At 38.7% G+C, this 25,526-nt stretch overlaps 1 protein-coding gene across 6 annotated transcripts in view; it reads left to right on the top strand.

Moving 5' to 3' along the window:
• LOC149311719 (voltage-dependent L-type calcium channel subunit alpha-1C-like) overlaps nucleotides 1-25,526 on the top strand; it is a 487,833-nt gene that overhangs the window by 264,292 nt on the left and 198,015 nt on the right. For 5 of the 6 annotated variants that reach the window (XM_089527750.1, XM_089527748.1, XM_089527752.1 and 2 more), the window contains 3 exons: nucleotides 763-921; nucleotides 6,252-6,448; nucleotides 25,059-25,162. In XM_089527750.1, coding sequence (XP_089383876.1) covers nucleotides 798-921; nucleotides 6,252-6,448; nucleotides 25,059-25,162 — 425 coding nt within the window. In that variant the 5' untranslated portion in view covers nucleotides 763-797. The remainder of the gene's footprint in view (nucleotides 1-762; nucleotides 922-6,251; nucleotides 6,449-25,058; nucleotides 25,163-25,526) is intronic. The other variant, XM_089527751.1, reaches the window with a different exon arrangement.

Genomic DNA, 25,526 nt, shown 5'->3' with positions numbered 1-25,526 from the left:
TATCCTCCAAAGTGTACTTTAGAGCTAGTTTTCTGGAACCAGCTAAAGCAGTATCTTTATCTGTTGCATTCCAGAAAAGAAGGTGTTTCAAGAAACCAATGATGTAGAGCCTTGGGTACTGTCCTTATCATGTTATGCAAAAACTCACTTCACAAAACTCAAATATGTACTGTCATTAACAATCTGTCAAAGCTGTTTGCCTTAAATTGGGGGCAAAGCTAAGCAGGTATAGGCATTATGTAGCCAAGAAGAGTAGTTTTTCTTAAGATGAGCAGTCAAGCCTCACACTTACTTTTTCAGAGACCTGGAAGTATAATTTCAAATATTTTAGTCTTTTGGTTCAGGAAATCTTCTATTGGTACTGAAACTGATTGCCATACAGTTTCTACTTCTGTCCAGATGTGAATGATGGTGTGTGTGCTGAATTCCTACCTAACATCTCTCCGAGTCATCACTTCAAACCCCACTGTTGCAATTAAAGTACATAGTAAAGCAAAACAGATGCAGAAATCATGACAGGGTTGAATTTGTGTTTGAGATTCTTCTGCTGAACCCATGTGAGTGTGACACTGAATTCATTTAAGCACCATTTGTTGAAGAAGATATGCAACATGCTAGTTCCGGTCTATAATCAGATTAACAAATGTCAAGAAAATATCAACAGTTTGCATTAAATGACATAGTTATTTGCATATATACACTTGTCTTCAGTAGCTAATTCTATGTTGATTTATTGTTACCATTCTATCTTTCTCATTGCAGGCCTCCAAGTGGTTTTAAATTCCATTATCAAGGCCATGGTCCCTTTGCTGCACATTGCCCTGCTGGTGCTGTTTGTCATAATTATCTATGCTATCATCGGACTGGAGCTTTTCATGGGAAAAATGCACAAGACTTGTTATGTAACAGGGGTCATAACAGGTAAAGGATATGCTACATAAGCCAACATTTTGTCTTAACATTTAATATCAGTGCAAAGTGATTGTGATGTGTTTGACTTAACAGTACTTTGTAAGTGTCACAGTTCTATTGACATCAGTTCCACTTCCTCTGATGGCTGTTTGAGACTATTAGCCAGAAGTCCTAAAGCTAGAAGGAAACAAAACAAGCCCTATACTACATCTAAACCATAAGTGGTATAACACAGAGTGGAGTTAAATGTTATATGTACTGTTTATTTTTACTTCTAGTCAAAGAGCACATAGAGGTAAGAGGAGAATGAGAAGCCATTCATTCAGCCCTGTGCACCTAAACCATAGGGAGGTAAGGAGAGATGAGTTCTCACAAATAAGAGGAAGCCAAACCATGAAGGACTTTAAAGGTCAGGAGAATATTTTTATATCAGATTCTGAAAGGAATGGGGAGCCAATGGAGGGATAACAACAAGGGGGTAACATGATCAAAGCGACAGGTGGTGGTGATGATCCTGGCCGCTGAGCGTTGCACAGAGATTAGGGGGCTAAGGTGGGAAATAGGAAAACCCACTAGCAATGAGTTGTCAAGCTTTCCCTCCTACAAGTCCTAGCACCACCTTCTATGCTGCTCCAAGGGTTCCCAACCCTCCAGAGCAATTTTTAAAAGAGGCCACAAAAAATCCGGTTGCAATGAGTTGCAATAATCCAGGCATGATATCACCAATGCATGCTGTCAAAACAGAAAGAAATGGTCAAATTCTGATGAGATTATAAAGAAAGAATCTGCATGACTTGTCTGTAGCCTGGATTGGTGAAGTGAATGATAACAAAGAATCAAATAGGAAGCCAAGGTTACTGGCCTCATTGACAGATTGAACAGAAATGTCATTCACAGTGGTTGACAAAGAACTTTGCAAAGATGGCTTGGGTGGGAAGACAAGTAGCTCAGTTTTGACCATGTTGAGCTTCTGACACCAGTAAATTATCCACTCAGAGACAGCAGAAAGACATGATGATAATTGCTGCTCAACACCCAGAGAAATCTCAGGGGTAGAGAAATGCAGCTGGGTGTCATTGGCGTACAACGATATTGAAAGCCATAGGAGCTAAAAAGATTTCCCAGGGACAGGGTATAAAGGGAGAACAGTAAAGGACCCAAGACAGAACCCTGAGGGACTCCAACAGCTAATGAGACAGAGGCAAAAACCTGATCTCCTGTAGCCACCGCAAAAGATCTATTTGATAGGTAGGATTAAAACCAATTTAAAACTGATCCTGCAAAACCAGGTCTTGGAGTAAATCCACCAAGAGACCATGATCAGCAGTGTCAAATGCAGCACAGAGATCCAGGAGGACTCGAATAGAATAAAGACCTTTAGATTTAGCCAGTAAAAGATCATCAGTGGTCTTAGTAAGAGCAGTCTCAGTCAAATGCAGTAAGCGAAAGCCGGACTGAAAAGGATCAAGAATAGAATTAGCAGTAAGAAACTCCAGGCAGAGGAAATAAACAACATGTTCTGAAACCTTAAATAGAAGAGGAAGAAGTGAGATAGGCTGATAGCTCCAGAGAGAAAATGGATCAAGAGCAAGCTTTTTCAAGATTGGCAAAACTAGAGCATGCTTAAAGGCAGAAGGGAAGGAGCCATTAGAGACAAAGAAGAGAAGGTAAAATAGAGGAGGCAACAGAAATCAAAAGATGAGAAGGAAGCGGATCAAGAGGGCAGGTTGTCGATTTAGAAGAATTCAAGAGTTTAGATAATTCACCTAAAGAAACAGACAAAAAAGCAGAGAATGTTCCAGTTGCTGGCGTAAAAGAAGAATGCAGAGAATCAAAGTTGGAATGGATTGTTTCAATCTTAGTATTAAAATAATAGGCGAAATCAGTGGGTGAAAATGAGTGCAGAACCAACAGAAAAGAAGGTTTTAGTAGAGAATAAGATATGGAGAAAAGACACTGTGGCCACCGGTCATTACCTTCAATCACAGATGTATAATAATTCTGTTTTGCCAAGGAGAATACATTTATAATTGTGTGCTTCCCCTTCACACTGATCATGTGTCACATTCAGTCTCATTCAACATTTCAGAAATTAATTTTCACCATTTTCCTGCAGTGTGGGGATGCAATCTTTCATGCCTGAGCTACTGATCAGGACAGGGCTTTGGCACTCCAGCTAAATTGGATTTGTGATTTTATTGTTTTTAAGGACTACTAGCAGTGCTCTCTAACAGATAATTAAGCATTAGAATAATTTTGTTTTAGTGCTCTCATCCCTCTTTCCCTTGATTTATCTCACTGAATCTGTATCCTGGAAACAATAGTGTGTTTACTAATGGAAACCATCTTAGCTAGTTCCAAGAATGTAGATATACATAAGGCAAATAGAGATATATTTTATTTTGGAAAATACTGGGTTAATTTGAACTGACCTGGAGAATAGGAGTGAAAAGTTCTTGGTAATGCTGGAAGTTCCCAGGAAGTACTTTAGGATGAAACAGGGTAGCTATCTGTGGATATGAGTGTCTGCTGATCACCACACTCCATTTTATTCAGGGGCAGTGCATGCACACTGGATGCACTGGTATTACCATGTGTACATTGCAGCCATTTAATAAAATGGGGCATTACCATCTGCATTTTTCCCATCTGCAACAGGGCCCAGAACCAAATCCCTATGGATGGGAACAGATTATTGTAAGTGGATTTCCAAAATATAATTGGAAAAGCAGATGCAAAATCCAGAACGTCCTGTGTTTGTTTTTTTAAAATTCCTTTGGAGATGGACTCAGTCACTAATAGTTATTTGTTTCCTTATAAACATTTATGGCATGCCGATTCTGTATGCTATCTGATTGCTTGGACAGATCAGCACATCTCTCTTGGATTTAAAGCAGTAGGTATCTTATTTCATTCCCTAACCTAGTTCAGACAAGACTATTGGAAAAGGCTGTCATTCTTACATGCACCATTCTGCAATATAACAAGGAAAGATGGTGTTCTACAATCTTAAGAACACTGCATAAACTCATGCCAGACTCGGGGACTGGGCTCTGCATCATCCAGTCTTCCCACCAAGAGGATGGTAGGAGACCAGTTTATTTGGCCCATGCAGACAGGGCCTCATTCACCACCTTTCAACACAATTGTTTGTTTATTCATGGCCTTTTATGGCTGATATAATATTTATTATTTTATTATTATTTTATTTTCTTACATCCTGCCTTTCTCTTAACATAGGGACTCAAGGTGGCTAACTTTTTTAAAAAAAACAATACAATATCTCTTCCAAGTTCTCAGTCTTCAAATTGTCAATGAGAGGGGGGAAATGTTAAGGAAATTGTTAAGGAAAGAAAAAGCAACAAAATGGAATTAAACATTCTGAGTTGAGCTCTGCTACTGGCTATATATAGGATGCAAGCTGTAGCATTGTTTAAGTATCTTTTTGCAGCTTTGTGAGAAAATGTATGGATGAACATCAGCAGGATCATGAAGGAGAGAGCAAGCAGAATGTTCCAGTAGAAGAGAATTAAAGATGCTCTCTGGCATGAGTTAAGTGGAAAGATGTATGCAGCATACAAAATTTTTTAGAAGAGGTTATTTCAGCTAAAAAAATGTTTACATTTTTGACATAATTCTGAAATAGCAGCATTTAAAAAAAACAGTGATGAGTAGTATACCATGTTTATCTATTTATTAACATATCATTATGTACTGTCCTTCATCAAGTTGAGATTGCAATGTAAAATTAATACAATAAAAAGTAATGGTAACCAAGATGAGATCCTTAAGAGTGGGCTGAGATTTGCAGATTAAAATATTTGGGTAAAATAAAAATGCTTTTGCATGGTGATGAAAAGATTGCAGTGATGGTGTCCAATGAACTCTGCTGTGAAGGGGAATTCCACATCTGGGCTGGCATTGAAGGAAAGTCCTCTCCCTTGTAACTAAATAATGTATCTCAGACAGATGAAGCACATAGAAAAGGGCCATGCTGAAGGTGTTGCAAGCTGGTATAGGAACAGGTACTTATTCAGATATCTGGAACTGAACAGTTGGGGGCTTTCAGGGATAGGCAGCGTCTTGAAATGGACCTGGAAACAAACAGGCATCCAATGAATTAAAATTATTATATAATTGATAAACTCTTCTTGTCGTAAGGGGCTTCCTGGCTATGCCTTGAGGTTGCCTTTTATTTCAGAAATATTTGAAGACCACTTGCACCTGCCCAGCATCCATCCTTCATGCACATTCCCTAAAGGTATAAGAGCTAGAGTCCCAGTATCTTCCTCTCATAGGTTTTATATCTTTGGCCGTGTGTTTGATGTGTCTATTGGATGTGAATTCACTCAGGCAGAGGCTACTCTTCTAACAAACAAACCTTAGCTTTATTTAATAACATGTAGCAAGAAGGTAGTTTCTGTGGAATAGTTTCACAGGTGGTATGGTTACAATAATTCAGCAGTTGCAGCCAATTCCCCACTCAATTTCTCTTCCCTGAACTTCCCTGAACAGATCCCTGACAACTCATCTGCCTGATTTTTAAATTATGAGTTTCTAAATAATGAATTGACTGTTTTTAATATTTTTTTAAAAAAACTGATGTTATGCTCTTTAACTGATTGTTTATTTTAATTTGCTTTTAACTGTGTTGTGTATTTATTTGTTGCTGAATTTTAATTTGTTGTTCCCTGCCTTGCTCTATAGGGAGTGGCGAGTAAGAATTATTGTTTATTATTATTATTATTACCATTTCCCCCTGTGATTTATCAGCAACAAATTACAGAGTAGGCTGACAGAGGAACCTGTGGGTAATAATATTTCACAGACCCCTGCCTTCTCGCACAAGGTCTGTGTTTCCTGGTGAGTAACACCAAGAAAGAGGTATCTCCCTGAAGTGACTCAAACAGCTGGGTAAACTTTATACACACTCTCCATCCAGGAAGGTGAAAGCCTAGGATGGGAGGAACAGCCTCGTCTGATCAGCAGCATAATGTTAATGCAGCAGCCAGCAAAATCCCAGTCCAGTGGTAAAAACAACAGCTGTGTGGTAGTAGAAGCCAGATGCAAGGGCCTTTCTTCACTCTTGCTAGCCTGGCTGCAAACATCCATTGTGAGTAGGTTGTTCTTGGTTTGGTGTCATGAGCCACAACAGTTATCTCTAACAACTAAAACGTATCTCTAACAACTAAAATAAAATATGGTAAATTACCATTAAGACTGTCTCACCATTGAAAGAAAACAACTCTTTATCTCTTTGAACACTGGGAAATGAAAACAAGCTCAGCTGAAGTGGTTTAATAATTTTGTCTCTTTTTTTTCTATCCCTGCTCTTTAAGATGCACCTGCAGAGGAGGAACCGTCTCCTTGTGCACCTATATTTGCACATGGGCGACAATGTGAGAATGGCACTGAGTGCAGACCAGGATGGGAAGGGCCAAAACATGGCATTACCAACTTTGACAACTTTGCCTTTGCCATGTTAACTGTATTTCAGTGCATCACCATGGAGGGCTGGACAGATGTACTGTACTGGGTATGTATGCAAAATAAATCTATGGCAATAAGAGTGCTTACTATTTAATCATGCTTGGAACATGTGGCTGACATTTCTATGTTGCTATGCTCTTCACTGACTGTGCATTGCAAATGCCTGATTACTATAATATTCACTCAAATTAATATAGTGCATTAACAGGATTAAATAATAGACTTTTATTTTTGTGTGCTTTCGTTCCAGTATTAGGCTTCTTTCCATATTTCTTTATTGAATGTGATATCTGTAGGTGAACTGAATTATATTCAAGATTGTGCTATGATTTTATTTATCGGTTTATCATCAAATGGAGGTGGTGTTCTTCTTACATGTCAAGTATTCTATACAACTCCAGCATAATCTTTAATAAACACTTGCATTTTCTTTAATCAATTATTACCAGTAGCATTAGTCACTTGTTGATGAAAATATCCAAATTCGTGAGTTTCCCCCAACACAGAAAATTAAAATGTAGTACAGTGAGTCCTTGTTATTTGCTGGGGTTTGGTTCCAGGACTCCCCCTGGATACCAAAATCTATAGATGCTCAAGTTCCATTATATACAGTGGCAAAATGGTGTCCCTTATATAAAATGGCAAAATCCAGATTTACCCTTTGGATTCCCCCCAACCCCCTTTGGAATATTTAAAGCTGTGGATGGTGAAATCCATGGATGCAGAATCCATGGGTATGAATGGCCAACTGTATATCATTGTCAGACACTCTAATTACATTTTAAAATCTAAGAACATGATATTACTAATTTCACTCCTTCAAAACTAGACCATATAATCTTTCTCAAAGCAGTGACGAGCACATCAGCACAATACAAGCAACGTATTTATGTCTGAGGAATTCTTGTCCTCACAGGTTTTCCCAATCACTTCAAGGTGAACCTCTGCACATGAATCATTTTGTGGTTTTCACATTTCTTACTACATTGAAGTAAAAGAGGGATAAACTAGTTCAGAAGTATGGACTATCCTTCCTTGGGGGGGTTTAAACAAGGGTTCAATGACCATCAATCCAGAATGTTTTTGCTGTGGATTCCTGCGTGTGGAGAATTAGATAAGATAGTCCTTGTAGTCCTTTCTGGTTCTGTGATTCTATGATTCTGTGTAGGCAATGGAGCTACATGTATGATGCAGATCCCCTGTGGAAAGAAGAAATTACTGTACTGGAACACAGACTGATACCTTTTTTAAAATCCATGCTCATCTCCGTATAGCAACACTACAATGATACACAAGTTTCTGAATCAGTGCATTAAACATATATAAGGGGCAAAATGGTATTTTTATTGGATCATAATAAACATACAAAGAAAGAGCCAAAACCATAAAGCTAACATTATTTTCACCAGGGATAGTACTCGGAGCAGCAAATCAAAATAAATTTTTAAAAATTAATGATATTTTTCTAATTCCATCTCTCCTCTTTTCTGTGACTTAGCCTGAGGTACAATTTAGAAATAGCAATCATAACCAGTAAAAACTGCAGTTAAAAATGACTGGCATTGCATAAAAAACTTAATTCTAGCCACCAAAATCTGACCCGAATGAAACCGCATTCAAGCCTCCTCCTGCCTCCCTCCCACTACCAAGGCTTTGAAAAGTTTCCAGAGAAATGGAATTCTACTTTCAGATTTTACGCAGCTCCTAAGAGCATGACGTTGGGAGCATGCTCCTCATCTGGTGCCCTATCCACTGGTATTGCTGTCTAAAGCATTTCCTTGGCTTGTTAAATGATACATTTGGGCTGGCTCTGTTGTTGAGTGGGCAATAACAGCCCATGGGAATCAAGCAGCAAAGCTGCAGACCTGATGTAGCAGGTTTAAAAGTGTTGACCTGTAAAACTCCCTTCCATCTGCCAACATCTCTGAAATTACACTCTTGAGCTTCCATGAAAAAGCTTGAAACTGAAGCACACAGTTGCCCTGGAAATTCCTGTCATGAAATCGAATTGTAGGAAGAAACCAGGCAACAGATATAATATACTTTGCTGACAGCCTTGACATGTTTTGTGAGCTTCTCTATCCCTCTGGAAGCCCATTGAGGGAGATGTGATGAGAAACACAGTGATACGCCACAAAGGTGCAAAAATGTTATAAGCAAAACCATCACCCCACAATTTTCACCAGCTGTGTTTGTGCTTTCTCACCCTTTATATTTAAGAGTACACAGGCTTGAATTAGCATGGCCTTTTCCACATGAGGAATAATCTGTTTGCAAAATGAATGGCTCTGCATGCTTCCTGTACTTATTTTTTTTTCCTGACCAAGAAGTGATGGTTTGTTTAAGGTTGGTTTGCTTAAAAGAGGAAAAAGATAATGGTAATGACAGCAGATTTTGAAAGGGTTGTAAAATAACAAAGACTAAGGCCTGTTACAGACAGGCCAAAATAAAGCTGCTTCGAGTCACTTTGGAGGTATGGTATTTCAATGATGCATGCGTCCTAAGAGTCCAAAAGCCACACCAAAGCTGCACTCCAGTCCTTAGGAGTGGAGCATGGCTTTGGTGTGGCTTTTGGACTCTTAGGGCACATGCATCATTGAAATACCATACCTCCAAAGTGACTCAAAGCAGCTTTATTTTGGCCTGTCTGTAACAGGCCTAAGTCAAGGAAAAGAGAAAAAAGGCAGTAAGCTCTAATCAATTCCAGGTATCTATCTGCCAAAAAAAGATGTCACATCTTGGGTGGGCATGTTTTGTGCCAGTGAGAAGCCATAATGCCAAGACAATTGCTGTCATTTCCAGACTATATTTAAAATCTGTTGTTCATTTATATATGCTGTTTCATTTTAATTTATTCAAATTTCTACATATTAATTGAGTCTAAGTTTTCAAAATTGACCTATATTAAATCTGGACAACTTAGTATTAACCATGCTACCAAGCTTTTCATTTAGATATATATTTTATTACATGATCTATAATATAAGAGAGATATGAATTGGTTGTTGGTGGCCCCAGCAGTTAAGATCCTGTTCTTGAATGGAAAAGGCACATGCTTCTCACAGCCTTATTATGATCATGCGACCCATATTGTGTGGAAGAGTTTTGATAATGTATAGTTTGTACTTGCCCTCCACATCAGAACTATAACCAGATTTTCATCCGATTTGGAGCTCTTTGTCCAGTGTCCTGCTTGGGAAGGATGTTTTTAACATTTCTGCTTTTCTCTTTGCCTTTCAATCCCATTCTTCATTATTTTTCTCTTTTTCCATTCTTTTCTTAACTGATACTTTCCACATTACCAAGAGCTGTTCTTCAAACAGTTGTTTTAAATACAGAAAGCAAAGATTTAATAACAGTGGTAGTCTTTTGAATAAATGTTCACTGGCAAAGGAAAGAAGTCATAGCCATTTCCTTGTAGAAAAGCCCATGTTGACTTCTCATCATCTCTTGCTACAAGGATCACTTAGCAAGGGGTGGGAAATATGTAGTAAAGATTCAGAGCCTGGGACTCTGTTTAGATGCTGCTGTATGAAACTTTTCATATTTTATAGAATCATTGGATGTGATTGATGGTTATCATTTTTGCTTGGAAAGTACAAATGTTGAGGCTTATAAATGAAGAGTGACATAACAGTGTGCTATTAATCAAGATAAGTGTTTTGCATATCCCTACAATGTAATTTTCTAAGTTCAGAGCAAGCAAACTACTACTGCGCTTCTGCATGGAGCAATCTGTCTGTAGTAGAATTCGGAAAGTTAGAGGGAGAAAGAGATGAATGCATTTGGATGATCATTAATAAACCTTAAAAAATCTAATTCAGTTACATTTACATTGAAAGGAGAGAAGATAATTACTATTTTATGATAAACTGCCATGTAAATTTAAGTTAGATGCTTACTCTAAAAGTCTTTCCAAATTGAAGCTGACAAAAATCTCATCCTTTATTTTATTTTCTTGATCCTGTCCTTTTTTTTCTTTTTTGCTTTCACAAAGAACAAAACAGCTGCATGGATTTTTTTAAAAGCCATGTCTCATCTGCCCCACCAAAAATTATCTGTTGCTTTCCCCTTCTCCTTTCTTATAATGTAATCTCCCTATCGTCCACATTTCTGACATTATCCTGATTTTTAACAGACTTTTATAGAAAAAGAAATGAATAATTTTTATTGGGTAATAAAAAGAAATGTCTAGTGTCAATGAAACATTTGTTGTTGTGTGACTTACAGCAACCATAAGTGCACCAACAAGAGATCCTGACTAAAGGGTAAAGACACCAATGGCTAAAAAAACAAAAACAAAAGTAAAGGCTTTATTTTAGAAACTCCATTCTAAGTTAGAAAAGATACTGAGGGAGCTATTCTAATCTAACTGCATTCTAGGGAAATACAATAACACCCAAAATCCACAAAACAATGATACCTTTATGAAGCCAACCAAAATGCACAAATATATGTTGCAAGCTTTCAAAGCTCTACTTGCTTCTTCATCAGGCAAAGATGTTAAAAATCATACAGGAGAGAAAAAAAATTAAGACAATGTTAGTCCCAAGCCTGAATTTTAACAAGATGTGGCTGTTCTCAGTTCAGATGGTACAGGAGGGACATTCATGCAGGCAGGCCTCTCCTCCTCCTGGCCGTGTGATTAAAAAATTAAGTTCCATTAGCAAGATAAAAAGAGATGCTCCTCTTGTGATCCAAGTTGCCTCTGTCCTTTGTGAAGCTAATCCTCCCCCTCCCGATTGCGCTATTACCATGTTTTAATCACATTTTCATGATGCTTGCCTCCCGTATGATAGAGACCATGATTATGAGCAATTTGTATTTTACATGTACATTTCTTCTAATCTTTATGTTTATTAATAATGTAAATCAACACACTATATATTTTTTGTGCTGTGACACACACAACATGTCAACACTGGTGAAAAATGCTGCATTCACCCTGAAGCCAGTGCTGGCAGTCCTCACCATATATGTCTACTTGAAGAGAAATACCACAGTTTTTGGTCCTTATCCCTACTTTGCCCCAAACTAAGTGAAGTCAGGAAAAAATCAGATGTTTCCCAGAAACCCCAGAGTTATCTTGGTTTCATTGTGCATGTGGACAGCTGGACTGGGTCTGACACAGTTTGATCCAGTTTTCCACATGCCAAGAGTTGTTCCATCTCCTTTATCCACACTGAGCAGTGCAAGGAAAGGGGATGGTCTGGTGTTCAGAGCTGCTGCCACCACTTCCTCAGAAAGAGATGATTTGTGTAAAGCCTGCCCAGCCTGCCCAGCACCACTGATCAGACAGTGGGGATCCCTGTTCTGACCTTAGCAGAAGCGATGGTGACAGCCAGGTTCTTAAAAGGAGCTGCTTGGCCAGAGAAGCTACAGTGACAGTGGTAGTGGTGCACTGAGGGGATAGGGCAGCAGGGCTGATGCAGTGTCAGCCCAGCTATCCCATGTGACATGTCATTGCACTGGATTTGGCCTGATGTGTGTGATCACCATCATGAGTCCAGAGTCAGTCCAAAGCATAATGCTGTGGACTGACCCCGGATTAAGCATCCAGGTGGCCATGAAACTTACTGGCTGACTGTGGGCAAGTCACCTGCTCTCAGCCTCAGGGGAAGATAAGGGCAAACCTCTTCTGAACAATTCTTGCCAAGAAAACCCCATGATAGGGTCTCCATATGTTGGAAATGACTTGAAGGTATACAACAACAACAACAACAGATTGCACCCACAGACACAGATACACACATATACCCCCCCCCCCCAACACACACTTCTTTTAATATTGGGAAATGTAAGGGAGGAATATCAGCATATTACATCTTTCCCTTTGTATATTGCAAGTACAGCTTCCTGTTGAAAACCAACCTCTAAAATGAAGTCTAGAACTAAAAATATGAACTGTCATTTAAAAAAAAAAATTCTGTTGAGCTTTTAAGCCCAGTATGTATATCTACAGTATTAAAGAGCAATCACTCAGTCACCCCAGGAATACCTGGAATTATATTTCCATGGCAAATGAGTAAGGATTTCTGGGTATAATATAGGTATCTCTAATACAAAATCCTCAGCATCCTCATAAAAATAAAATTCTCAACTAAAGGTACAGTTGGTAATTGATATACAGCTTCTACACTACACTGTACCCATGCGCACAGCCACACACACCCTTCAGTATATATTGGATGGAATTTTATGTGCTTTAATTATTTTGGAGCCTTTCGGTTGTCTTAACTTACTGTATTTTCAGTCAACCACTGTGTAAAAACTTGAAATACGGTGCATTTTATAAGAATGCTTTGTGAGTTTTATGATCACATTCTGAGGAGAAAAATAAATAAAATGTGCATTCAAATGCCAGCAGGTCAAAAACTTCAGTGGGATATAATGGAGTGACGTTTGAATGAAATTGGATTGTAACTTAAATGCCAGCAGAGCATATATTTTTACAACATGTTAGTTTCATTCACAGTTAAGTATGACAATAAACCATATGCCTCAGGAGCAAACTGACTATATCTCTGACAAGAGTAGAAGATTACAGTAACAGCTGAAATCACCACTGTCTTCACATAACTGACATTCTCTCATTGATACGACTGTGTCTATAATGCTCTCTATCCATAGGCAAGGACTGTATGGTTGACCCAGAGGAAATGAAGTGTATGACTTTTATGTATGAGTTTTTACCACTAAGTTTCAATCAATCCATTCCCCCCATACACAATCCATCCCCCCATATCTATGGATATCAATAAGACATCTCTAGCACCTTCAGTCCTACTTCCACCAGCCAACTACCAAGCTACCCTTTAGACACAGAGGGCCCAAACAGACAGACCAAAATAAAGCTGTTTTGGGTCACTTTGGAGGTATGCTGTTTAAATGATGCATGCGTCTTAAGAGGCCGGAAGTCACACCAAAATCATGCTTTGGTGCGGCTTCTGGCTTCTCAAGATGCATGTGTCATTTAAACAGCATATCTCCAATGTGACCTGAAGCAGCTTTATTTTGGCTTGTCTGTTCGGGCTCTCGGGGTCTTCTTAGTAATTCATAGGCACAGTAGTTGCGGTTATGGGTTCCATTTGGCATTCATAGCTTAGGTACTTAGATCTCTTGACAACTATGTCCGAATAATAAGAACCTGTTATTCTTCATATTTGGTAGCCTTTTCACACGACCTTACTAGCTTGTGATTTTATATAATGGTACTGCAAACACCATTCAGTTGTGCCAACACATGTACATGAAGCTCCAAACTCAGGTCATTTTCATTATTATTTTTTTAATGTTAGCTCCCTGGCTTAGCCAACTAAGTCAATAATTTCAACATTAATTTTGTGTGACCTTGTTAAAATTCCCTAAGGGTCCTTCAAAATGTCTTTGGCCATATTGTATTTGCTTTGAGGGTCACCTTGGCCAGCATTTACAAGATTTTTTTAAAAGGCAAAAGATCGCTTCTCTCTTTAAATTGATTTTAAAAAAAATACCCACATGAATCAAAGACTGTTTGCACAGGAGGGTTGATTATTCTTTTATTGCCAGCTTTACAGCATTACCAAGTCTCTGTCTCTGGTGCCTGCAACCTAGTTATTTAAAAATCTTTTCAACCTTTGAAGACATTGGGAATTCATCCTAAAAAGGATAAAATATTGCTAGAAAACATGAAAATATCTCCAAATGTAATAAGGTGATGTTAATTCAAAATCCAGGGACCTTCTGTTTTTGTTAATTTTGCATTTACACTTACAAGGCTGATAACTGAGGCAGAGGATTACTGACTGGTTTACAGTAATTTATCAGATCTCTATACATAGAATTCCCCATTCTGTTAATACAATCATCTGAATTACTGGGATAAAGAAGCAACAAGAAGATGCTAAGAACATTATTTTGGTGAGAGGAGGCTTCAGGCTAGCTCAAGTTAGGTGCATGGGAGAAAATGTAAGCAAGGAAAGGAAGAAGGAAAAAATGATGACCTTCTCATCAAAAGACTTTATGCATTTACAAGAGAGGAGGCTCTCTAAAAGAAATCAGCCTAGACTTCTATGTGTACTGCACATATTAAAACAAAACCTTCCCTCCTAGTATTTCATGGAAGTGGTAAATTTATGTCTAGGCTGCACCACTTCAGAATTGCAAATGAGAACTTCATAGCTTAATGTCTCCATTAAATTTGAAAGAACAACCAGAAGAACAGCAAAAACAATCAGAAGAAAACTAGAATAGCAGGGAGATGTTCTAGCCTAACATTCTCCTTGACATGCTATCTTACTACACAGATGGATTTGTATCTTGCATGGAGGCGCGCTCTGTGATGTGACTTAATGCTAGACGTATAAAATGGTCCAGCCCAGACTGAGGTTTAATGTAGCTTAATGAAATGGGGATACAAGGATAGTTACAATCAGTCCTAACCAGATTAACAAATTTACCTGTTCTGCCAAATCAGATCTTTTTCATGAAGTTTATTTTTTGTAGTTGTGCATGGAGCCTTTGTATTTGTACTTAGAAATGCCCCACCACCGCCGTTGCAGGGAAAGCATTATGAGCATCTGGCTTGACTGCAGTAGATGAAAGAGCATCAACTCAAGAGCACTGACTCTTGTTTTATGGTTTGAGGTCTGGTGAATTACTCCAAACAAAAAAAGGGACTAGGCACTTTTAATACTGGAAGTTCAGTAATGTGTTCTCCTTCTGTTGAATATTACAGGCCTGCGTTGAGTTTTTTGTTTTAATATAGGGAAAGGTATATGAAATCTGCCTTTTTATTTCATGGTGAGCTCTGCTTTTCCACCCATGGTCTTGGATATAAAGCAGCTCTTAAGATCACTTGACTGGCTGCCCATTAGTTTCTGGGCCCAGTACAAGGTGTTGGTTATCACCTTTAAAGCCCTAAATGGCTTGGGTCCAACCTATCTTCGGGACCGTCTCCTTCCATATATTCCTCCCCGCACACTTAGATCCTCAGGGAGAAATTTGCTACAGCCTTATAAAACAAGGCTGTCCATGACCTCCCGAATAGTTTCTCCAGCCATCAGAAGAACTCTAAGAACTCCGACCGCACTTTAGTCACAGTCAATAGCTTGCTGTATAATTTATTTTTTTAATTTATTTTATTTTTATGTACGTTTTAATTCTTACATCATTTAATTGTATTTTAGGAGGGGGGAATGAGGGTTTTGGAATATGTTTTTTAATCTTTGTAAGCCGCCTCGATTGCATCTTGTAGAGGGGCGGGATATAAATAAATTTTATTATTTATTATTATTATATGGAAGCTCTGTAGTGTCCTGGATACTCTTGCTGTGGGAACACTGCATAAAAACCAAATCAATATCCATAGGCATACCCAGATGTGGATGCTATCCATTGCTTTTAATATGATACTCATTTGGATGAGCATCTCTTTCTTAAACCTCTTTCTTTTCTTTGCAGAACCTTACTACAAAGATATGTATCAGATCAGTAATGAATTCAGAGAAAACTAGAGTTCCTAATAAGCCAGATCTTTAATTTCTGTTCCAATTACTGTGCATTTTTAAATTATTTTTTAAAGTTAAAGAATACAGATTAAGTATTACTATCTGAAAGTTTGTTAGATATTATTATTTGAAGGCTGGTTTAAGCAAGTGGGCTAGTCAGTGATAAAGTTTGACACTGTCTTAGTCATGCCACAAATTATATAATCTCACTGTCCAAGCAACAAAAAGCAAAGAAAAAAAGCTAACTCACAAAGGGGTAAATCTACTGTCAGCTGTTTGATACAGACAGGAAATCCCAAAGAGAGAAGGGAATGTCAGAGCCGCTTATCATGGCAAGCTTTTTGCTTACCTTAACTGCAACTGAGAGCATCCCAAGCATGGTCTGCATGCTTTATGGAAGGAAAGATTTGGAAAGATTTTGCTGGAGCAAATTAATCAGTAGCAGAACTAAACTGTATAGTATATCTCAAAACAGATACAAATTTTCTTGCTATGGGTAATTAATGCAAGGATTTGGGCAACATGGACATGGAAATTTTATTATATTTGCAAAGAGCTTTCACAGCCTTGTAAATAATACAGCCTAGTGTGAGAGCTCTTCCAGAGAAAGTTGACTGGAAGCAGAGTTTTGGGGCTTCTTCATTGCCAATGGTCTGATCTGAACTAGATATTATTATTATTATTATTATTATTATTATTAAACTTTATTTCTGAAGCGCTGTAATTATACACAGCGCTGTACAAAGTCGGTAAAATTAAAAAGTATATAAAAGCCTGCCCAAGGCGTACATTCTAAGACAACAATAAAAGAGGAATAGATAAAATTACCATATAGAAAAGAAAAAACAAATTAAAAACATGAAATATAAAACTTTCCCATATTGAGAATATGTTTCTCATACAGTAAATCTTTTCATCTTTGCAAAACACTAGGTTAGCACTAATTTATCTAGCACAAAGTTAAAATAGGTAATTCTTTAAAAATGCTTGCATATCAGCTCTATAAAACATAGTAGGCTGTACTTCAAATAGAATGGTTGGGCCACACAGGCTGATCATGGATTTACTTAATTTATATCCTACACTCCTTCCATTGGCCTGCATAGGTTTCCCAGCTATCTTGACCCAAACCTGCTTAATTTCAGCATAGTAGCAGCATGACCTGGGCCTAAAACAATTGCTTGTCTAGAGTTTTGCTACAGAAGAGATGGCTCAAAATGTCAGAAGTGGTAGTGGATGGAGTGGTTGGGAAGGAGTATGCACTGATATCACATCCTCCTCCTGCCCTGCATTGCCATGGCTCTGACCTCAAGTTTTGATCATCCATCAAGGTCTGGGACCTGGATTTCCTGAAGAGGAAGGCTCTGATAATAAAAGCCAGAGATGACATGGGTGAGATTAAGAGGTGGCTGGAAGTGGTATTGGATGGGTCAATCCTGTTTTCCTGACTGGTATGGAGAGGAGAAAAAGACCCTCATTGTCTTTGTAGGTCACATAGAAAGGTTAACTGGGATATGAGAAATGCTGTGGCTGGGGGCTGGTATTTTCTTGGCACATCCTGGCATCAACTGTATAGAAGTGATAGGATTTACATGTCCAATGTGGATGAGAATATGCTCCTTAGGGACCTGTAGTACAGCCCTCAGGTCATTTTACACAGCCTAGTAGAGCCCGGGAGCATAGAAATAGCTTTAATAATAATAATAGCTTTACACCTGTGGTCATGGTTAGGGAAGACATAAAGAAAAGGAAATGGGGTTTGGTGGCATCCATTGGGTACCTTTGCTAAAAGAGGTTTCCATGACTTGTCCCTAAGGTAATATAGGATCTAGTGTGGGAAGGGAATAATCTGGGGAACCAGTCCAGGGCAGACTCTCTGCAAAATTGTGAGGCCAGGGGAGGGTTTGGCTTGGGAGGATCTTCCTGGTCAGGAACTGCTGGTTGATGCCAATCTTTTGAGATGCAGAATGGCCCTGCGGCTCACCCTTGTTGAGAGGAAAGTTCTAGATTTCACCTGGCCTCAGCTGAATTCCACACTTAGCAACTTGATCGCAGGTCAGAGGGATTTAAATAGTTAAATAAAGCTATCCTAGTGTAACCCATCACATCTGTCAAAAAATAAAAGCAGACACAACTACAGTAGCAATTTTATGGGTATGACTTCAGTAAGAAGCTGCAGGTCATTAAATATTGCTGTTTTCTTGTAAGGAGAATTTGTCTGCAAGGTTTCATCAGTTCAGTACAAGTTACTTTATCAACACAGAGAACCTTGGTTCTATGTTTGGTACAAAGCATTTTTTTTCTTGGCAGTTCATGAAAGCACAGGGAGCATGCTGCCATTGCTAACAACCCTGAATCCTCGACAAACGTGTTTGTTTCTGTCTAGTGTTTCCTAAACTTGCACAGAGTGACTATAAACATATTTAAATACTGGACCCTTAAATCTGCCAGAATGTTTTTTTCATTGTTCATTTTTAAATGCATGCAAACTCTCACTAAAACAGTCGTGACAGTTCCTAGTTTAAAAAAAAAACTATTTGTACCTAACAGCTGTGGAGGAAATTTAGCCTTATGGGATTTTTCTAATTTATGATTTGCATGAAATGCACTGGGAAATTATGTTCATCTAATAGTTCTACAGTTCCATAATGAGATCATTCACATTATGTAGACTGAAGAAGTGTATTAGGTGAAGCTGAATGTTGTCAATAATGTCAAAAGTTCAATGTACAAATTTCATAATTTCAAATGGAGGTCAGCCAAAACAAGCGTGCTAATATGGTGTAGATTCTGGGGAAGTGAAACCAGGGCTTCAGGCAGAAAAGTCTCCTTGTACCACCAGGACAGTTCTTCTGCTGGGGACATTACTGTCCCCATCTTTGGTATGCTGCGGCGTCACATACATTGTGGCCCAGCTGGAAGTGCAAAAAATGAAAAATAGATACAAAGCTCTTATTGCAAAACTTGTTCATGTTTCAATTGTTTAGTCTATTCTTTATTTCTTTCACAATGAGGTGGTTGACCTTTGCAGCATGACAATAATGAATACAAGTATAATGAGCAACCCAGTGCTATTACCCAAGCCTTTCCAGGCAAGCATTTTCTGAAGATGCCAGCCACAGATGCTGGCAAAACGTCAGGAAGAAACTTTTCTAGAACATGGCCACATAGTCTGAAAAACTCACAAAAAACTATGGATGCCGGCCATGAAAGCCTTCGACTTCACCAGTGCTATTAATTGAGACCCATTAAAGTGGAAGATTGCTGTCAATTAAACCCCCTGGTAGAATTCACATGTAAAAAATGGACATATGTATGAAAATGTTGGTACTGATATGCTAGCTATCCTTATGGAAATACTGGCCAATAAATAGTGTCATGTATGCAATCCTCTTTATTTGGATAGGAAAACCAATGTACAGACTTCTCTGTGACATCAACAATAAAACCCAAGGAGTAACCTAACCAAAGAGCCATTTTGACAAAAAGCTTTTTGCCAGGTATAGCTGTTGAGTAGGGAGGCATCTCTCTTTACAGCCAACAGAGCTACTTCCACTGCCAAATAATAATAATAATAATAATAATAATAATAATAATAAATTTTATTTGTGTTTCCCTGCCTCTCCCATTGGATCGAAGGGGGGTTACAGACTAATTAAAAACCATTACACAATCTCATAAAAACCAGATAAATAAATGCCAATATAAAATTCTACAAACTCTATAGACAACATACAGTAGGGTAAGGCAGGGAATCAATCGCATCGGACTACTATTCATTCTTCAGAGGGGAAGGCTTGGGAAAAGAGAAAGGTTTTAAGTCTCTTTTTGAATGATTCCAGGGGGTTACAAGACGGAGCTCCTTGGGAAGACTATTCCAGATCCGCGGGGCTGCTACGGAAAAAGCCCTCTGGGAAGAGGAGACATATCTGGAAGATGGTATTTCCAACAGGTTCTTCTTGGATGTTCTAAGTGTGCGGGGCGGATTATATGGGGAGATGCGGTCCCTCAAGTAACTCGGGCCCAAGCCATGTAGGGCTTTATAGGTGATAACCAACACCTTGTATTGCGCTCGGAAGCAAATGGGCAGCCAGTGGAGATCTTTCAAAATAGGTGTTATATGGTGAAACCTGGATGCACCAGTGACCAATCTGGCTGGCATGTTTTGTACTAACTGAAGCTTCCGGGCTTGGTACAAGAGTAGCCCCATGTAGAGCGCATTACAGAAATCTAAGCGAGAGGTTACCAGAGCATGTACCACAGTTTCAAGGTCCCTTTGGCCCAGGTAAGGTTGCAGCTGGCGTATCAACCGAAGCTGAGAGCAAGCACTTCTGACCGTCACATCTACTTGACATGTCAACTTCAGGGACAAGTCCAGAAGTACTCCTAAGCTGCGTACTTCATCCTTCAGGGGAAGTGTGACCCCATTCAGGACAAGTGGAAAAATTTCCTTCACTGGGCCTGGGGAACCTATCACCAGTACTTCCGTTTTCTCTGGATTCAGACTGAGTTTTTCCCCCTCATCCAGCCCATTATCGACTCTAGGCAAGCATTCAGTGCAACAGACCAAGACAGCAAAGCACTCACTCAGTTACAGATAGCCATCCCATTTATAGAACTAAATGGGAGGATATAAAACTATAAGTCTTCCACCCTGATTACTTTAGTGGTCTCTAGCTCACCCTTTACAGTATTTCTCTCCTTACTACAGGCTGTGAAGGTGTGGGATCTCCCACACATGGAGCATTTGTGTTTATATCAACAGGCCTGATTGACAGTTATCACCAGGGGTCACATTGGTGACCACTGGGCTGAACTCCTCCCCAGCCCAATCATGGACCCAAGCTAGGCTGCAAACCCACTGTTCCAACACCAACCACTGCCCCGATCTTTCAGAACAGTTGCAGTTCACCACAATGAGGCCAACCCAAGAAGCAAGCTATGAAGGCCTTGCACTGCTGCCAATGCCTCCTGCAGGGTCTTTACTTTCAGTGCAAGGCTACTCACACACCCATCTACTGTGCAGAAGCTCCACTCTCTTCTCACTCTCACTGTTGTCATTACATGTCTTTCCTCCACTGCCTCCTCTTCCTCTGTTGCCATGCCTGGCCCCCTCTCACCAAGCACTGAAAAACCAAGAAGCCAGATCCAAGGAGAGGAAGCATATAAGCCCTTCAGCTCACCCACTCTCCAGTATCTGCTGAGTTGCAATGCCCAACATTGTAAAATCCAGTGTATTTTCCTGCAGGAGGAGAGCAACCCACCCACCCCATTCACCACCACAGCCATGAAACGTGTTGCAGAAGAAAAGCACAGGTTCTGTTATATCTCATAACTGCCCCTTCCTTTCTTACAGCACACTAAAGACAATGTTTGTATTTGTAAAAATATAGATATGTAAAGTCAGTATTGTTGGCACAATATAAGCATTAAGCTTCTGCAACCAGTTATTTCTATGGAGGACTTGAAAGTATTTCCCATTTGCTACTACCACAGCAATTGCGCTGCAGCAGCTTCTGTAGCTTGTTAATTATACAGAGAAGGATGTGCCTACAGGATAAAATCCTGTTTTCTTTGTGTTGCTACCTGCAGCTGCTTTTCATAGTTTCATACACGTCCCTTAAGTAAATGGCCAAATCCTCCCATGTAATCCAACCTGTCCACTAAGAGCAAGCTCTCACCATTGTCATCGCCGTCATCATCTTTATTTACATCTCGCCTTTCCCCAAAAACTGAGACTTGAGTTGGTCGCAAATTAAAATGTGCACAATATAGCTAAAACATACAAAAGTACAACATTAAAATGGAATTACATTATTAACATTTATGAAACAATTTAAAACATACAATTACAAATAATGAAAAGCAGATAACAGTATAATTAATACAGCACATAACTCTTTCTTTTCATACCTTCAGTTCTAAAAGCCTGTTGGGATAAAAAAGGAGCCTGCTTACCAATGAAAGGGCAGCAAGGAGGAAGCCATTCTGACCTCCAGGGGAAGGGAATTCCAGAGCCTGGGGCAGCCACTGAGAAGACTTTATCTTGCATCCCCAACAGCCATGAGGGAAGGGGCTATTTATGTTAGTTCCAGGATTAACATAACTGATAGGCCCACTAAAATTTACCAACAGGTACCTCTCCTTCCCCCTTCCCATGTCCTGCCCTTCTTGCCCCTAGAGTGCCTGGTCAGGGCTTTCTGTAAATTTCACCAACTTTCTGCCAGACCTTGTGATGGAGGCCTCCAAATAGTTCCCCCTCTCTAATGAGAAAGGCTGAGGGAAAAGCATAAATGTGCCACAGCAACTTACATCCAAACGTCAATATTGGGGATGATATCTGTGGCAGCTCAAAGTGGTGATCTACAGGCGGATGTCAATCCACAAGCTATTGGCTGCTGTCTTTCACTCTGACAACATTTTCCTGCACTTTTTTCAAAATGCACACTTATTTTTAAAATTACACACTTAACTGGATACTTTCAAAATGCCTGCATTTTCAAGCTTTTTTGTCACTTAATTTTTCAGACTACATGCATTTTTCCTGATCACTTATTTTCAAATGTATGCAGTTTTAATGCTTTTCTTTTAAAAAAAATGCAAAAAGTATATCAAAGTACAGATTTTGAGGTCTAAATGTTCTCATTTAGGTCTGAGTAATGCCAATTTGATACGTCTGCTGTGAAATACAAAAAGGAATACATTTCTCACTCATTCCTAGGCTGCATCTACAGTGCAGACTTAATGCAGTTTGGCACCACTTTAACTGCCATGGCTCAGTGCAATGGAATTCTGAGATATGTAGTTTTGTGAGATATTTTGCCTTCTCTTTCAGAGAGCTCTGGTACTACAACAAACTAAAAATCCCAGGATTCCATAGGATGGACCCAGGATAGTTAAAGTGGTGTGAACCTGCATAAATTCCGTAGTGCAGCAGCAGCCCTTGTTTGCTGATTTTTTTTACAGTGGTTATTAACAAGGTACAATATAATTAAAATACCAATGACAACAACATCTTGGCTTTTTCAATGCCTACTTGCTCATCCTTCCACCTTTACTGTCAGCTTCTTTCCCAATATCTGTGCTACAGGTTTCAGTTAAACACTTTGTCAGTCCTTGGGCTACCAACAGTATACACGTAAGGATCAAACCTTATGTATTTCACTCATGTCCAGTAAGTGTCTCATTTTAATTTAGATACAGTGCATACAGATGATGAAAACCAGAAACAAATCTTCATTGGAGTAGTAAGCAGTAGTGGTAGGGGAGACTGAGGCAAGCCAAACTGAACCTGGAAGGGGCTGTTGTTGCTTAGAATTGGCAGGATACATGGAGTTTCTGAAAATGGGAAGATCTCAGGATTTTCTATAAAGCCTTTTTTATCAATTAATAATTACATACCACTTCAATATTAGGCTTGAAACCAGAATAAATACATTGAATCTATTGTTGAATGACCATTACATACATTCAGCACATATGTAAATTCAATTGATTCAGTGGGTCTATTCTAGATTGGGCTACCAACAGGATTTAGGTTTTGGAGTGCACTTCTGAACAATAATAGGAAACATGTGGTCTGCCAGATATTGTTGGAGTGCAACTCCCATGGTGAGGAATGCTGGGATGAATATTGCAGTTCAACACCATCTGGAGGGTTGCATGCTTCCCATTCACTGCTATTGAAGGGAAATTTCTTCTGTGATATTTACCAAGAATCAAGAAAATCATAAAGGGATCATTAGTGCAATACAATAGGAAATGTCTTTATGATACAAAAGTTTCAAAGATTCACTTGTATATAGTATACAGTGCACAATAATGATGTTCTTCCTTTCTCTTTCTTTCTGGTACCAATAACCTTGGATGATAGGAATTTTGTTTTTGGATCTGCTGCTTTCTGTGGTGTTATTTGAACTTGCAGGTCCAAACAGTTCCATTGTGCTTTGGTCAGTCCAAGCTCATTTGTCATGATGTTTTATTAAAAAGTGTCAAACATGGACATTTTTACACTTAGAATGAAATGGTTCAATTGTATAATTGCTTGTTTCCTTGCTCATTTCTTTTAAAGAATTGGAGACAGAGGTTTGAGACAAGTGCTCCTTTAGGAATGTGCAGCCTGAAGCCTTTGCTTCATATTTCCTGGGAATGGTAATATATGGAAATCAAGAGCATGCATTATATTTTTGCTGTCTGAGGAGTGTAAGCTTCCCAAATATAAATTTCTGGGAATAACAAATTTGATTTCTGCAATTAAACTGAAGCATGTTAGTAATACGTGCATATATAGGTTCATTACCTAATCACAAAAGATACAATGCTAAACACTTAACTTATAAATATTGAAATGTGTGCATAAAGTATATTCAATAACATATTTTAATCATTATCTCCAAGCTTTTTATTCTGTTTCCTTCTAATCAGAGAGGAATAAATGTGGGGTAATTAATATGGTAATGTAGGTCACATATCCTTAATCCATATCTTGTAGAGTAAAGCTCTGATGAACTAAAATTCAGCTGGCTTCACTAGACAGTAACGTTTTATTCAATCATTCATTTATGTCATTCAACATATAAAAAATAAGAAAGTAAGCAGAAAAGAGAGGAGGTCTTAATTCAGTTACAGAAATGTATCAGCAACATATTTTTGAACAATTAATTCAAATATATATATATATATATATATATATATATATATATACACACACACACACACACACACACACACACACACATATTAAAAATCTTCTGTTCCTCTCATTTCCTCAATGTGTAGCACTGAAGAAGCAGATGTCCCACTGAAAACAGTTTTGCTTTGGTGATGCATCATTCATCAGCAACCAGCTAGTTTTCTTTTACTAATCTAAAATATATTTTTATTACATATGGAATAAGCACCTCCATTAATTCAATAGCAAAAAAACAAGTCTGCAAATAGTCTCTGAGGCTTCTGACTTGATTAAGTTTTAGCTTTCACATATACATTTTGTTTTCACAGGGTATTTTAATTTGTTGGCCCTTTAAAACAGTAAAAATTAGGTAACTCCAAAAATGTGTCCAACAATCTAAATCAATCCACAAGCCTTATTTGCAAATCCTTCTGCCTTCTTTACCTAATCAGTTCTCCTTTCTGTCTCTGTCCTCTAACTATCCTCCATCTTTCCAGATGCAGGACGCTATGGGCTATGAGTTACCCTGGGTGTACTTTGTCAGTCTGGTCATCTTTGGATCCTTTTTCGTTCTAAATCTGGTTCTTGGTGTGTTGAGCGGGTAAGCTGTTGGTTTTGGTGTTCTTTCCCCCCCTCATGCTGCAGCATGGCAAGATTCCAATGTCAGGGTTCTTCCATATCACTAGAATTTCTTACTTATCACAAACAAAACCAAGGTATATGTCAATTCTTGGGTCAATGTTATCTGCAACAGACCTGTCACATTCGAATATAACAATATGAAGAAGAAATACATGTGTGAAGCTGATTAAGTATTTGATTACACCCAGACTGGGAAAGTTTTGCTTCATGATTGACTAAACCAAACAACTGAACCAAATTCAGCACTGGTGACCAAAGTTCCCTTCAGCTGGAGCCTTGCAATGCTCAGGAACTGAACCTTCCTCACTAATTATCCTTCCGCT

Source organism: Sceloporus occidentalis, unplaced genomic scaffold (genome assembly GCF_023333645.1).
Source record: "Sceloporus occidentalis isolate IW3139 unplaced genomic scaffold, rSceOcc1.0.p SCAF_5, whole genome shotgun sequence".
Lineage (NCBI taxonomy): Eukaryota > Metazoa > Chordata > Lepidosauria > Squamata > Phrynosomatidae > Sceloporus > Sceloporus occidentalis.
Note: the sequence above shows the minus strand (reverse complement) of the source record. Positions and strands in the feature narration are given on the sequence as shown.